The sequence below is a fragment of the Gymnogyps californianus genome, unplaced genomic scaffold (assembly GCF_018139145.2).
Source record: "Gymnogyps californianus isolate 813 unplaced genomic scaffold, ASM1813914v2 HiC_scaffold_31, whole genome shotgun sequence".
Classification (NCBI taxonomy): domain Eukaryota; kingdom Metazoa; phylum Chordata; class Aves; order Accipitriformes; family Cathartidae; genus Gymnogyps; species Gymnogyps californianus.
In genome coordinates, this window is record NW_026114191.1 from 829,311 (window position 1) to 845,384 (window position 16,074).

General features: G+C 53.0%; 1 protein-coding gene across 1 annotated transcript; it reads left to right on the forward strand.

Moving 5' to 3' along the window:
* The first annotated feature begins 526 nt into the window (after nucleotides 1-526).
* Nucleotides 527-1,456, forward strand: LOC127028275 (olfactory receptor 14J1-like). The gene has a single exon (XM_050914004.1). It carries the CDS (start codon nucleotides 689-691, stop codon nucleotides 1,454-1,456), a length of 768 nt encoding a protein of 255 aa, XP_050769961.1. The 5' UTR covers nucleotides 527-688.
* The last annotated feature ends 14,618 nt before the right edge of the window (nucleotides 1,457-16,074 follow it).

Sequence of the window (16,074 nt, forward strand, 5' to 3'; positions counted from 1 at the left end):
AGGGCTGATGGACCGACCGGCTGTCCTCCCTCTGCACTAAGGGACAGTCCCTTTGCCTGTCAAGACCCACAAGGTTTCACTGGGAGTGCAGCAGGAATGCCAAAGATTTCTGCCTTAAAAACACTCCTCAGGTGTGGTGGGACAACTAGAACAGAAGAAACAAACCAAAATCCCCTCAGCTCTGCTCTGCCCTCAGGTGAATTGGGAGCAACAATGCTGAAATCACCTTGATATCAAAAGTGGATTTAACCTGAGATCACCCATGTTCCTATTTACCTGTAACTGTAGGGCAGGATTGACTCCTCCAGAGCCCACAGCAGAGCCCCTGGCTCCCTAGGGCACCCTCAGCCAGCACCAACCACAGCTCCTGCAAGGGACCTGCCAGAGATCTTCCTAGAAAAGTGAGAGGAAGTCTAGGAGGATTCTATGAGAAACTGAATCGATTTTGCTCAGATAGATCTGTCCCAAGTTACTGATGCATTTTCCTCCTTGGACAGGCTCCCATTCCCAGGGGAAGAAAATATCCAACAGCAGCTCCATCACAGAGTTCTTCCTCCTGGCCTTTGCAGAGACACGGGAGCTGCAGCTGTTGCACTTCTGGCTCTTGCTGGGCATCTACCTGGCTGCCCTCCTGGGCAATGGCCTCATCATCACCATCATAGCCTGCGACCACCACCTCCACACCCCCATGTACTTCTTCCTCCTCAACCTCTCCCTCCTCGACCTGGGCTCCATCTCCACCATTCTCCCCAAAGCCATGGCCAATTCCCTGTGGGACACCAGGGCCATCTCCTACACAGGATGTGCTGCCCAGGTCTTTTTCTATCTCTTCTTGATTGTAGGGGAGTATTTTCTTCTCACTGTCATGGCCTATGACCGCTACGTTGCCATCTGCCAACCCCTGCACTACGGGACCCTCCTGGGCAGCAGAGCTTGTGTCCACATGGCAGCAGCTGCCTGGGGCAGTGGCTTTCTCCATGCTGTGCTGCACACTGCCAATACTTTTTCCCTACCTCTCTGCCAAGGCAATGTCCTGCACCCGTTCTTCTGTGAAATCCCCCACATCCTCAAGCTCGCCTGCTCACACTCCTACCTCAGGGAAATTCGCCTTGCTGTGGTTAGTGCCTGTTTACTTTTTGGGTGTTTTGTTTTCATTGTGGTGTCCTATGTGCAGATCTTCAGGGCCGTGCTGAGGATCCCCTCTGAGCAGGGACGGCACAAAGCCTTTTCCATGTGCCTCCCTCACCTGGCCGTGGTCTCCCTGTTTGTCAGCACTGCCATCGTTGCCCACCTGAAGGCCCCCTCCATCTCCTCCCCATGGCTGGACCTGGTGGTGACTGTTCTGTATTCGGTGGTGCCTCCAGCATTGAACCCCCTCATCTACAGCATGAGGAACCAGGAGCTCAAGGATGCCCTATGGAAACTGGCCGAACGGATGCTGTTTCACCGACAATAACTTGCCTCCCCTGCTCTGCGCATTTCCCTGAGGCCAAGAGCCTGCTTTTTTCTCTTGTCATAATCGTACCTATAGATCATTTTCTGGGCTTCTACTACTTGTCTTGAAGTTTCATCCAGTTGTTTCTGACCCTTGTACAACACTGGATCAGATGTGGCCTGTCCAATAGCAGCTCTGCAATCAAAGGGCATCTCCCACGTGCAGTGCCTGAAGGCTGAGCTCTTCCTCCAAAGGTGCTGCCAATAAAATGTCCACGGAACTGGTCTTTTAAAGAGTTTTGTCTCTTTGTGTTCTCCCTGTGATTGGGGTTAAGCTCACGGTACCTTGGGGTTCCATTGAACTGAACGTTGTGGTTTTAAAGGCTCTCTTTGTGGTGTCCAGTGGCAGTGGAGATGGGGCATGGGCTCCCAATTCCCTCCTCAGGCTGCTTCACGTATGACAGGACTGATGGCACATACAGAAATGAATGTGGAGGGATGGGGAGGGGATGGGGACTTGCCATGTGCCTTGGGCTGGGAGGGAATAAAGCCTCAGAAGGTGAAACCCCTCAGAGGTGATGTCCCCCAAAAGTAAAGCACTGAATCGAGGTATGCACACAGAAGGACTCTGAAGTGGCATGGGAGTGAGGGGGGAGCACCCAGAGCTCTGCAGCACCCTGGGGTGGGCAGTGTGGTGGGGCCAGGGCAGAGTGGGCTGCTGGGCTTGGCTGGGCTGGGCAGAATGCAGGGGAGGTGGGGAGAGCTGGGGAGGGGCTGGGCTGGGCAGGAAAGTGTCTGGCAGAGGAAAACACCCGTGGAGAACTCAGCTGTGTGAGCGTGCAAAGTGAGGGCAGGGTGCTCACAGTGCAGAGCCAGGCCTCATGGTGAAGGACAGACAGAAGAGAGGGGCCTGGTCTGTGCCGTCTTCCCTGGACACCCCAGGGAAGCTGTCCCAGGGCAATTTTCCCTGAGCACCCCACACACCGGCCATTTCCAGCTCTGGCCATACACCCCAGCCCTGAGGAGGGACCTTTGCGGCATGGACACCCCTGTTCTCCTCTGGGGCTCTCTGATACCCAGCTCCACTGCCATTAGTAATGAAAAGAAAACCAGTTTCCTACTGACACTCCTTACAAACCAAGTCCCAGAGCTCTTGCCACTGCTGGTCTCTCAGCCAAGCCCGTTCTCAGACACCTCCAGCTAGATCAGGTGCTCACGGCCGTGTCGTGACATGTACCGAAAATCTCCATTCTTTGAGCTCCCACCAACTGGCCTGGGTCCTTGCTCTGGTGTGGGGCTCTGAGGGATTTCTCAAAACTCAGCTCTCTCAGCCTCCCCTTGCCCACAATGTGCTCCAGGCCCCAACCATCCTTCTGGCCTCTGCAGGACTCGCGCCACTCTGTCAGGGCCTGCCTTGTGCTGGGGAGCCCCAGATTGCATGCAGCAGGCCTGATGCGCTCCTGTGCTGGGTTAACTTTGAGCAGCAGCCACCCAGCCACCCAGCTGCTCCCTCACTCTCCCTCCTCAAAACAACAGCACAAAGGGAGGAAAAAATAGAGAAAAGCTTATGGGTCAAGGTAAAGAAAAGGAGAGCACTGAGCCCTTACTGTCATTGTCATCACTTACCAATTACTGGGCAAAGAAGAGTTGACTTGGGGAAGATCAATTTAACTTATTGCCAATTAAAAAAAAAGCTGTGGATTGTGCGAAACTCTAACAAAAATATTACAGACCATTCCTCCACGCCACTCCTTTTTCCCAAGCTCAGATTACTCCTTCATTCCCAACACTTCTACTCACCCAACCCCAAGACAAGGAGGGGGAGGGATGGGGAATGGGGGTTACAGTCAGCACAGAACATCTCTGCCGCTCCTTCCTCACACTTTTCCCCTGCTCCAGCTTGCGTTTTCTCCACGGGATCCCACCATATTTGTGGCCAAGGCTATGTGGGGTTCATGTCTTTCTGTCTTACTTTTCTCCTTTATACTCACAGAATGATGGAACTGTTGAGATTGGAAGGGACCTCTGGATGTCATCTAGCTGAAGGCCTCAGCTGAGGCAGGGTCAGCCACAGCAGCTTGCTCAGCGCCTTGTCTAGCTGGGTTTCGACTATCTCCATGGAGGTACACTGCACAACCTCTCTGGGCAATCTGTTCCAGTGATTGACAGCCCTCACAGTCAAATAGTGTTTTCTTGGGCTCAGATGGGATTTGATAGACATGACTAAGATCTCTCCAAGCCTTTTCTTCTCTACCCTGAACAGTGCCCCATATCTCAGCCTTTCCTCTTAGGAAAGATGCTCCAGTCCCTTAAACCAGCTTTGGGGCCCTTTGCTGCACTTGCTTCAGTGGGTCAACAAGTTGGCTGTACTGGGCAGCCCAGCACTCAACACAGCACTCCAGATGGGGCCTCAGCAGTGCCGAGCAGAGGGGAAGGGCCACCTCCCTCCATCTGCCACCAGTGCTTTTCCTAACGCAGCCCAGGAGGCTGTTGGCCTTTGCCGCAGGGCTGCATTGATGGCCCATGCTCAGCTGCTTGTCCTCGCTGCAGGAGGACCCCAAGGTCCTTCTCTGCAGAGCTGCTCTCTAGCCGGTCGGCCTCCAGCATGATGGCCACAGGGTGGCTGGATCACAGGCTGTCCTCCCGCAGGGACTTTCTCAGCAGCACCTTGTCCTTCTTGGACAGCAGCTTCCCCTCTGTCACAGGGCCCCACACAGTGCTGCAGAGTCACCTGGGACAGCAAAGCCCTCTCCTGCCAGGGCTGCACAGCCCAGGCCTGTTGCTCTCGGGCCTTGGGGACTGCAGCTTTTGCTCTCCTTGTGGCAACCTCCTTCCTCATTCTCTTGCCACCTGCCATCCCCTCCAGCATGCCTCTGCTGGGAAGCAAAGCCTTGCCACCCAGGGGTCGAGTCCGTGGGTACCAGGTTTCCACGTGACAAGTCTGCCCTTGGCCCTGCTGCCCTATCTGAGGTGCTGCAGCCCAAATGTGCACCAAAGCCCACAACCGGGGGCACAGACAGCAGGAGCCTCGTGCGCCATCACAGAGCTGGGACATCAGGGGAAGGAGAGCTGAGGTGGGGAAGGACAGCTCCCATGGCTTTTGTGGTGGATGGAGATACAGCGCCTTTAGGAGAGACCGACGGGGAAGGTGAGAAGTGGGGGATGCCCTGTGTGATTTCAGGGCAGCTCAGATAAATGGAGGTTCTCTGTGGGACAGGCAACAGGTGAGGTGGGAGCTTTTGTGGGGGTCAACTTCAAAACGGGCCATCCACTCTGATGCTCACCTGGACCTGGTACTCCCAAACGAGGAAGAGCTGGTCAGGGATGTGAAGACCAGTGTCAGCCTTGGTGGTAGGGACTATGAAATTGTGGTCTCCCAGATTCCCAGGAAATGGGGAAGGAGAGTCGCAGAGCACAGACCCTGGACATGAGGGCATGAGAACTTGGCCTGTTGAGGGCACTGGCAGGTGGGATCCCATGGGGGCAGTGTCAGGGCCCTGACACCATCCATAGGCCTTCATGGCCCTGACCAGCATCACCTGCGGCCTCCACTCACCCCTCTGTCCATGGGCCCAGCAGACCATTGAAGCCAGGCCTCAGTTTCAGCCCCACCTTGGTCTCTGCTGGAGCTCTCCTGCTCTCCAGACACAGCCAGAGACACAGCCTTGCCTGCCATGGACTTTGTGGATTCAGCCTTGCACACTCACTTCCCACCTTGGTTCTTTCTTGGGGGTCCACTGCAATGACACTGTGGCCCTGCCAAGTGCCAGACCCCAGCTCATTCACAGAGCCCTAAGGGCCTTTCTGCTGCCTTTCCTCCTGTCCCTTGCTCAGGGTTTGGGAGGAGAGAAAGGAAGAGCAGGTGAGGTTTGTGGGTGCCAATGATTGAGCTGGGGAGCAGAGCCATCACATCAGAAATGATCTAAAGGCTATGCTAGTTCTAAAGTGTTCTCTTCAGCTCCTTTCTTGGAGGCCTTACATCTCCCACAGGAACCTGCAAATGCTGAGATCCCTCCATCCTTCTCTCTTTCAGCAATTCAGTTGAGAGTACCCAAGGCAGAGGCTTTCTTTCAATTCTGTTTACAGCCTAAAGCACCCCATGCTCTGCAGCTATGCCAGGAAACTTGCAGAAGGAAGGCACTCCTCTGGACAAGGAGGTGGATGTTCCCAGGAATCTCAGGAGGCATGGCATACTGTCAGCTGTGTTCATGGAGCTGGTCAAATGCCTCATCTCCATGTCTGTAATGGTGGCCTAGGTGCCTGCTTCACGTGTAAGCTCTCTCTCTGGATGCTGGCATGTACTGAGCAACCTGGTCTGACCTCAGAGCTTGCCCTGCTTGGAGCTGGGCGTTGCACTACCAACCTCCTTAGCTGCCTTCCACCCTGAATTCTCCTATGAGCATATGATGCAGAGACCCTCACCTCCACCTTCATCTTTTCTCAGAGGGCACGTGGTGAAGGCACAGGCTCTTGGAAGGGTTGGTGGGAAAGAGTCTTCTGGGGGTCTCTAGTCCAGCCTCCAGGCTGGCTGTGGCTGTGGAGCTCAAACCTGAAGAGCTCCAAAGGTGGAGATCACAGCAACGCTCCTCCTAGTCCATTTTCTTTTTCTTGAGGCTCAGCCTGAAGCTCCCAAGAGGCAGTTTGTGGCTGTTGCCTCTGTCCTAGCATTGGCCACTGCAGAAGAGAGCTTGGCTCCATCATCTCTCCACGTAGGTGTAGGCTCTTATGAGGTTGCCCCATGCCTCCACTTCAGCAGGCTAGAGAGGCCCAGTTCCCTCAGACTCTCCTCACAGCTCCTGCTTTAGGCTCCTCACTCCATCTTGGCAGGCCTCCTCCGCACCCTCTCCAGTCTCTCCATTCCCTTTTGAAAGGCAAAGCCCACTGGCTCATATGGCAGCCATCAGGACTCGCAGGCCCTTCTCCTCAGGGCACTCCTTAGCTGCTGTGCTCACTGCCTGTGCTGCTGCCTGGAGTTCTTCTGCAGCTTTTCCTTCTCAGCCTTCCGGTTTCTGTTGGCCAAATCCCCAGGGGGTCAAGGTCCCTCTGGACTGAACCTCCAGCAGGCAGGCATTCAAAGTACATGTGCTGATGTCCCTCCTGAGGCATGATGCCTCTAACAAGACCAGAACTTAAGCAGCGACAGGACACTACAGATAAGAAAAGAGTACTAGTGTCATGGAGTTGCTAATCAAGGTAGAAAGCACCGGGATAACCATCTCAGAAACAAGAAAGGAGGGTGCAAAGTGAGGAAATGCAGCGCCAGTGGGGAAATGGTGAAAAGGGGTTGACTTTTTGCAAGGGAGTGGATAAGGTTGGTTAAAGAGTAGGACTGGAGAGGTGGGAAAAGAGTGAAAAGGGAATGAATGGGAAGCAAAGGAAATGATCAGGGCTGTTTGGGGATACCTGTCAAGTAGCCCTGCATCTGAGCCGCACAGCCTGGAGCAGCACAAGAAAGCTGCGCTGCTCTGACTATGCTAACATCTGACTGACTTCCATGGTACGGGAAACCTGAGAGCTTTCCTTACTGTCACCACTGCCTTACTGAGGCATGAGTTACCGTCGGTAAGTCCATGCTGCTGCTTTTGGACACATTCTTCTCTTTTAGGTGCCCAGAAATGTCCCTCAAGAGGCCTCTCATTGATGGCCCACTCCTCACCAAAGCGAGCTTGTACAGCCTGTGGTTCCCTGGGTTGCACTTTTGGCCCCTTTCAAAGATGGGTGCAGCATTGGCATGTCCTCACTCACAAGAGACCTCTACTAATCCCAATTCAAAAGGGATATTCCAAAGAAATATCAACTTCCCCTGTAACTCCTTTACCACCATTTTGCCTGTTATACGGTGTATTTAGTTTCTCTGATCTTTCATATACTTACACCTGTCCTGATACAATGACCATTTCTGAAGTCATCTTGTCAGATGCAGATGGCCGAGGCAAAGGCCCTTTCCATTATTCTCCACTTTTCTCCTCCCCTTACTCTTTGTTCATTCACATCCCTCTCACCTATGCTGCTGCTTGGAGGTTCCAGGGAGTAAAAGTTGGCCTCTCTTTCAGTAGTCTAATTCTCTCTGTAGCCAACTTTTTAGTTATGTTTCTATCCAGCTTTTTGTATCTACCCATCTAAAACATTTCTGACAAGATTATCCTTTGTAAAAAGGCAACCTCACTAGAGGCAGCTTGTACTGAGCCTATGGTTACAGAGTGTGTTTGATTGTTTATGAAAAGTGATCATGCTTTACTTTTCTTGTCTTACAAATAGGAAAAAATCTTCTGTGCCTGTGTGCAGCCAGTTCTCTAAGGAGAGCAGGCGGGAGATGGTGCAAAGGAGCTGTAACATCCAGCTGCAGACTTCAGTGGAGAAGTCTGATGCAAGGAAGAGTGATGCAAGTCCCAGGTGGCCAATGTCAGAAATGGTGAGGCTGGGGAGGTGAGGAGCAAAGTTCTCCATACAGTGTCAGACCTCAAGGGACTGCTTTTCCTACCTGCCCAGACCTCCTGAGGAGACACACTGCATCAATATTAATCAGAGAAAGCTTCTATCACCTCTTCTTTAAACTGAAAAGTAATTAAAAATATACTTTAAAAAAACTCATTATTATTAGGTGCACTTTGAAATCTTCCTCCTTCTCTACAGTATGAAATGACTCCAATTAGCTGTACAGGACTTGAAGACTTGAAGAAAATTAGGAAGAGAAATAGTTCATTAGGCTTTCTGTATTTTAATGAGCCCCATGATGTATTTGAGGCTGATCCATGAACCTCAGACACTGGGAGGAGATTGAACAAACCTCTCAAGAAGTCCAAGTCAGAAGCAAAACCCAAAGTACCTTGAAGCCTTGATTGGCCCCACTGAGGGCCTTTACTGACAAAGCCTCCCCAGGGACTCGTTAGAGCAGAGAATTGGAGGCTGTGATTGCAGGTAGGCAAAGGCACTGTGCAGGTGGCTGTAATGCTGAGAAAACCCTTGCTTTGCTTTATGAAGCAGAAAGGTCAAGCCCTGATCTCCAGCCCATGGCAAGGGAGGTCCTGTCCCTCACGCGTGGCTCAGGGCTCTTCCTGGGACCGTGGGATGTGGGGTGTGCAAGGCCGAGCGAAGGACAACAATGGCACAACAACTTCCAGCTTCGCCATGGGGCTGCGAGGAGGCATCGAGGCCCCAGTGCCATGAGGACAACATGTCTTCTCAGAGACCTCAGTGGCAGAGACAACTGCCAGAGCCATGGGGACAGAGACCCTGGTTCTGTCGGTGCCTTCCAGCATTGCCAGCACCCTTTGCCATCTCCACTGCAGGCTGTTCTACACTGTCCTACACCTGCCCCTCTTTCCCTGCAGGCTCTAGGCACCCATCTCGCTTCCCCGCCTTGCTCTCACCTCACCATTTCCGTACGTTCACTGGTGTATCTCCACCCTCACTGGCTGTTCCTTCAAACACAAAGCCATGGGCTGATCCACACTCCTTCTGGGTGACCTCTTGCACCACAGCAGTACCCTTCGAGTGACATTTCTTCCTCCTGATAGCCAGTCTCCACCTTCCAAGTTGCACTTTGTCATATTTTTTTCTCTCTCTCTTGCTTTTCCCGCTACCAAGGAAAGCTTGACCATCTCAGAAAGGACCCTTCAAGCAGGCAACCCAACCCGTTAGCCTTCTTGTGGCCTTTCACCTGACCAGAGAGAAGTAACCTCACCATGATCTTCTAAACCACATGACTGCTGCTGGCCTTTCAGCTTCTCATATAGACGCGACCAAGCCATGTGCCTGCGGCTGTCCCATCATGTACTCGGGCGGAATGGACATGACAACCCCTATCCAAGCCCTCTTCCTGGACAGGGCCTATGGGGTACTCGGGCAGAGGTACTTTCCCAGCCATGTTCCTTCTGCTGCCTAGCACCTCCAGAGACAGAACTGACCTCACAGTCCCCTTCACAGCCATACCCTTCCTACTGGATGAGGAGTTTCTGAGACACAAGCAACCTCATAATACCATACCCATCCACCACCCTCCTTATGGCCAAGACCTGACGGATAAAATATGCTTGTTTTATCCAATTTTCAAATATATTTCCTACCAATGATGAGTGAGAAACATTCTTCAGAGGAACTGATGTATTTGTGTGACACATTTTATATCTCCTCTTCTGCCTCTTTTTTCCCCTTCTTCCTCAGCCTATTCATTTCAAAAACCTCTTCAAGGGAAAGATTCATTGATCACAGTTAACTCAGTGTGAAGAGAGCCCTGAACATCATCATGTCTGACTTTCCTGCTCAAGGCAGGGTGAACTAGATGAGGTTGTTCAAGGCCTCCACCCAGCTTTGCATCATCCACAAAGGAGCTGAAAGCGCACTCCGTCACATCATAGAGGGGGATAATAAAGATGGTCAACAGTGTTGGCCCAAGTGCTGGTCACTGAGGGATGCCGCTAGTAACTGGCTGCACGGAGGACTTTGTACCACTGACAACATTTGGGCTTGATCATCCAGCCAACTTCCCACCCACCGTAACGTCCACTTCTTCAGCCCAGATAGCACCAACCTGGCTCTAAGGACACCACGGGAGACCATGTCAAAGGCCTTGCAAAATCCCTGTACACAACATGCCCTCTTTCCCCTCTCCATTTTGGTTCAGCAATCCCTTTCTTGTCCTTCAAGTGCCTGGAGGCGGCTGCAGGAGGACATGTCCCATCACCTTCCCAGGGACGGAGGTAGGATGACCAGCCTGTAATTCTCCCAATTCTCGTTCCTGTCCTTCTTGAAGATGACTTTGACGTCTGCCTTTCCATGGACCCCACAACCTCTCTCATTGCTCTGGCACTTTTGAGGGCACAGTCCAGAATCACAGGCAAGGGTGATGTAGCAAACAGGAGCACCTGCAATGAGCCTGTCCAAGGCAGCTGAGCTGAATCTCACTGGGAGGGTGGGGGTTGCTCCTGGAGTCACCCACAGCAGTGTCAGGGCTCTGTCAGGTGTCCACAGCTGAGCTGGCCTCAGGCACTCCTGATGCACACAGATGTGTTCAGAGACACGAGCCCTTCCCTTGCACACGCACAGGCAGTGCATTGCAGGAGTCACCGTGTCTCTCTGGCCTCCTCTTGCCACTCCCAGAGGCTGGGAGGCACCTCAGCCCTGCCGTGTGTCGCCCTGCTCTGCACTCGTCTGAGATGCCCCAAGGCAAGAGAAATGGACACAGGGACCTCCATTCAAGGAAGCACATCCCAGTGCTGCATTCAGGTGGTTTCCCATGGGATGTTATTCCCAACATGAAGTGACCTCAGGATGATGCCTGTCTCTCAGGCCTTCAGGGAACCCTAGGAATAGCTGGTGGCATTTGTGCTCACTCAGGTTCATCTCACCTCACACGCATGATGTGCATGCTTACATCTCATCTGTACAATGCCAACATGGACTTCTGAGCTACTCATTTGGTGTCCCTTCGTGGAAGGTCAAAGAACCTCTCTGAAAAGGGATGAGAGGCCAGTGCTGGAAATGGTGGCTGTGAGGGGCTAGTCCATGATGATTGCTGGGGCAGCTTCCCCAGGGTGTCCAGTGAACACGGGCACTGACCAGACCCTGCTCTGCTGGTCCTTCAGGTCTCTTGCAGGAGGCCTGGCTGTGCAAGGACACTGCTGCGTGCCCTAACCCTGCACACTCACACTGTTTAGCTGCACACTGCTGTTTTCCTCTGCGGGCCACTTTCTTGGGCATGTTCTTGAGAGCAACTTTGGAAGAAGACCTAAGCCTTCAGGCACTGCCCTCAGGAGATGCCCTTTCATGATGCAACTGCTCTTACCAAGGCCAGCTCTGTCACAGAAGTGCCCATTGCCTGTCCCTGCCTGCGGTCACAGGACTGCCACACAGCAGGACTATGACCAAGCTGCCAGAGCACTCAGGCCTTACACCAAACCCAAGGATCAGAAAGAGAGTGTGGAAGTGAAAAGAAAACAGCTCTGGAAGACCAAGTGCTCCCTGGCAGTGCTGCCATGCCAGGACACTCTTCCCCTCCACCTCTGCACACAGCGACTGTCCCTGCAGCTCCAAAAAGTTCTTAGAGGAATGATCTTAGAAAAGAAAAAGTCGCTGCAGGGCCCTTTATTTTGTTTAAGCACACAGACAGCACAGCTCCTCATTTACACAGCCACTTGGTCAGAAAAGAAAAGCAGAGAGTGAATTAGAAAGGGGATGAAAACATTATCACAACTAAAACACCGCCAACAACAACCAAAACTACAGACGACCAGCTGGGCCTGTACGAGGTACGTTATAACTGCTCTGCAGAACAAGATGGGCAAGTTGATTGCTTCAGATTAACATCCAGTCATAAGTTTCCACACTGCATCCTTGAGCTCCTTGTTCAAGAATTTGAACAAGGACTGCTCACCCAAGAGGTTGTGCAGTCCTCCATCCTTGGAGGTTTTCAAGACCCAGCTGGATCAAGCTCTGAGAAACCAGAGCTGACACTGCATTGAGTAGAAGGTTGGAGTGCAGACCTCCAAAGGTCTACTCCAACCTGAATAACCATGGCATCCTATGATCTCTGGTCCCATATCTGAGCAGCATAGGAGAGATCAGATGGTTATGGGGCAAGAATCCTCCTGTGTTGGATGTGAGCAGCTAAGGCAAGTCAGGTGAACATCTCCTCCACTCGCTTGACTGTAAGGCGAGCCTGGGAGGCACTGCCTCAGACAGCTCTACATTCCCCCTGAAGCTCATTGCATCCAGCTTTAACCACCTCAAAGGCCATGCTCTGCACCCTGAAGCTCCTCCTTGTTGGTTTGGGCATCAGGGCAGCTGAATGCCACCTGTGACTCTTCAATCCATGCCTGGTGGTTGTGGACAGCAAGGAGTTTCTCCTTGTGCTGCATTCCCATGTCCCATGGACTCTTCACTGGGATTTGTCTGCCCTTGCTTTAGCCAACCACTCTTTGGGTGTCTTTCCACTCTTGCTCCTCGAGGCTCCTCTTAGAGCTGACAGGGGGTCTTGACCCTCCTTCACTGTAATTGATCCTTGCAGCACTTTTAAATCCCTTGCTTCCTTCCTTGTCTTGGCCTCCAGGCACCTGGTCAGCCCCCACACAGCCTGCCTCTTAGCTCCCTCCTGGCCTCTCCTTTCCAGGTGAACCCCTCCAAGTTGAAGGCCCAGGGGTGGTTCTGAGGTGACATGCTGCTTGGTGTCAGGTCTGCTCCAGAGGAGACAGGGCTGAGCAGGGTGTCCATGAGGGTGGCCTGCCCTCCTGCCTGCCACAGCAGGTTGGCTGGCTGTAACAGAGGAGTCCTCAGAGCCAGCACCCACACACGTCCCTTCCACCTGCCTCAGCCCTCCCTTTTTTCACACCGGCAGTCCATGACTGACTAGGGCTGCACTCTGACTCACAAACAATGCCCAACTGGAGGAGGATGCCAATGCTGAGGGCAGCCATGGCTGCAGGGACCACGGCAGAGAAAAAAGACCAACAGCAGACTCACAGCCTTGGACTACAGGAGAGCAACTTTCAGCTGGTTCAGCATCTGCTTGGCAGGATCCTGCAGATCCAAGATCCACGGAGCCCTCTTGCCTCTTCAGGGACAACAACATCAAAACCCATCAGAAACACATCAGTGTGACGTTGTGGGAGTCGAGCAGGGCCTAGCTGGAGGCTGGTGGGGATGAACGGGGATCTTGTGGCTGAAGAGTTCAAACACCAGAAGGCATTGCACAAGGTTGGAAGAGGGAACAGGTTGTGCAGGAGGCAGATGGAAACGTGGCCTTGGGGTAGAGGGATGGAGGCAGGAAAGCCAAAGCTCAGCTGGGGCTCCAACTAGCAAGGAAGAGGGCTAGCACCCAGAAGGCCTTGTGTAAGTTCACTGGCAGCACAAGGAGTCAGCTGAGGAGAATACAGTCTCATGGCTCAATGGGGCAGGGCATGGAGTGACAAGAGCTGGAAAAGGCTGGGGAACTCCTTGGTTTCCCATTGTTTTCTGCTGGGAAGGTGTGCCCCCAGGCCTCCCTGCTCCTCGAGCCTCCTATCAACATCTGTGCTGGCAAGGCTGCACCCATGGCAGCAGCAGCTGTGTGTCGGGGGGCACTGAAGCCAGTTGGGCACACCCAGGTCCATGGGAGCAGAGGGCATGTGCCCAAGGGTGGTGGGGGAGCTGGCTGGTGTCATTGCAAGGCTGCTCTTGATCATCTTGGAAATGCCAGGGCAACAAGGAGTTCTCTGGAGATGGGAAAAAGACCACCATTGCCCCCATTTTCAATTTGGGCAAGAAGGAGCATGCAGGGAACTGCAGGCTGGTCAGCCACCTCTGAGTCCGTGGCAGGGGGATGGAGCAAATTCATTTCATTAATTCCTTGGCCCACCTCTGTCAGCTCTTGCTGTCTCAGGTGCCCTGGGGCAGCTGAAGTACCCATCTGCTGCTCGGAAACGGGACCCAGGACCTCTGGGAGCCCTTCTGGAGCATTCGCTGGTCACCAGGAAAAGTATCTCCAGACACCTCCCTTGAGACAACTTCTTTCTCTCCATTGACTAGAAAGGGAACTCGAGACAACTTGGTTTGACATAGACAAATGTCTCACCTGCACTGAGGTGTGTGATGTTGGGGGAGACCAGTCTCCTGCCTTTCTTCACCTCAAAAGGAGTCACTCTTCATCTCCCTGGAGGGAATGAAAAGGGAGTGTTCGTAGATGGTCTAGAGACCCCTTTCAGTAGACACTCTAACAGAGATGTGTTGAGAGGAGTGCAAATGTGGCCACCCAAACCCAGGGTGTTTCACTGAAGTTGGTCACTCTGCTTCCCAGCATCAGCTGAGAGAGCCTGCCACCTTCGTGGGTGAGTGTCTCTGGGCAAAGAGTGAGGAGTGGCATGGATGCTCGTGGGAGGGGAGGGTTTTAGCTCATTGAGATCTCTGCGAGACATAGAAATGTCTTTTTTAGGCTGCAGGCCTGATTATGATAGAAATGTTTAGAAAATGTCAATAAAAATGAGGCAGAGAAGAAATGAGGAAAGATCTACAGCAAAGACAAAGTTTTAATGCAATTTGCAGCTTTTTTTATTTCTTTGTGTTTATTTCCTCCTAGTTTAGCTTTGTTTTACATGACTGTCTGTAATGGTATCAGTGCCTCTGCACTGTGATGGTATCGGTGATGGCATCTGTAAAGGCATTGGTCTCTGTATAGGTACGTGCATGTTATTGATATCTGCATGGATCCGTATCTGCATGGCCTCTGCAATGGCTTCTTCAACTGCAGTCGTACCTGCCCCGGCAGGTGATTTGCTTTGCTGAGGGCATCTGCAGGGTATCAGCAGTGGTATGTGCAGCTGAAATGGTGCCTGCAATGGTATTGGAATCTGCAACGGCATCTGCAAAGGTACTGCTCTGGAATGCTCTGTGTGCAACTGTCCTCTTGGCTGCAGCTCTCCAGTGCAGGCACCGTTGCAGACGCAGATGCCATAGCAGGTGCCTTTGCAGATGGAAATACAATTTCAGGTGCCAGTGCTGATGGAGATGCTTTAGTTGCGATGGTCCCTGCATCTGCATCTTTCTGCAGGTTACAAAACCTGGAATAGAAGCTGTTCTGCAGAATAGACTTGGCTTCTTTTTCTTTTTTCTTTTTTTCCTCCCCATCTGAACAAAGCCAACACGGGCAGGGTCTTTGTGGATTAGGACGGGAGGTGTCATTTTAATTAGAACTTCCGATTCCCCAAGCTTTTTTCTTTTGACTTTTCCATTTTTCAATCAGATACAGGCGTGTGCTCTGGCTGCTGCATTTGCTAGAGGCTGGGGCAGGACAGAGGCAGGTGAGGGGGCAGTGGGGTGGAAGGTGACATGGCTGTGGGGTTGTGGTGAGGTCAGTGGTGTGGGAGGAAGCTGATTGGTCAGCAGCAGCAGGTGGCAATGAGGTGCTCAGTGCCTGCCAGACAGCACAGAGAGATGAGAGCTGGGGGGCAGAGGAGAGGCAGGCTGGGGGACGGCAAGGGGCCAGCAGGGAGGTGACGGCTGGGGCGGGCTGGTGAGGTCACTTCTCCAGAGATGCTGATAGGGTAGGAGCAGGCACATGGCTTGGCTGTTCCTTGGGAGGTCACCTCTGTCCCTGCAGGTGCTAGGCCAGCAGCATGCAAATGGCTTGGAAGTTCCTTGGGAGGTCCCTTCTTCCTGAGACCCTGATAGGCCAGCAGCAGGCTGGTGGCTGGGTGGGTGTTGGTGAGGTCCCTTCAGGTGGAGCTGCTGCGAGGCCAGCAGCAGGCTGGAGGGGCATTGCGGGGTCTGTCCTCTCCACGGTGACCCCCGCCTTGCTCCTTCTTCCCCCAGCTTGTCTTGCTGAGCACGACGTCCTATGGTCTGGAATGTCCCTTTGGTCAGTCGGGGTCAGCTGTGCCAGCTGTGTCGCATCCCAGCTTCTTGCCCGCCCCCAGCCTACTCGCTGGTGGGTCAGAGTGAGGAACAGAGGAGCCCTTGACGCTGTGCGAGCACTGTTCAGCAACAGCTGAAACCTCCGTGTTTGATCAGGCCTGGTTGGGTGACAAATCCAAAAGACAAGAGCAACACAAAGCAGAGAGTGTTCGGTACCATGGGAGGGGCTGTTTTATCGCACAGCTTTCGATCCCATCTCTTGAAAAGAGCCGACCGCAGCCAATCCCCAAACCCCGCCTGCCCGGCTGGGCTGCCAGC

Coding starts and splice junctions, on each gene's coding strand:
- LOC127028275 (XM_050914004.1), top strand. CDS start 689: ATGTACTTCTTCCTCCTCAACCTCTCCCTCCTCGACCTGGGCTCCATC.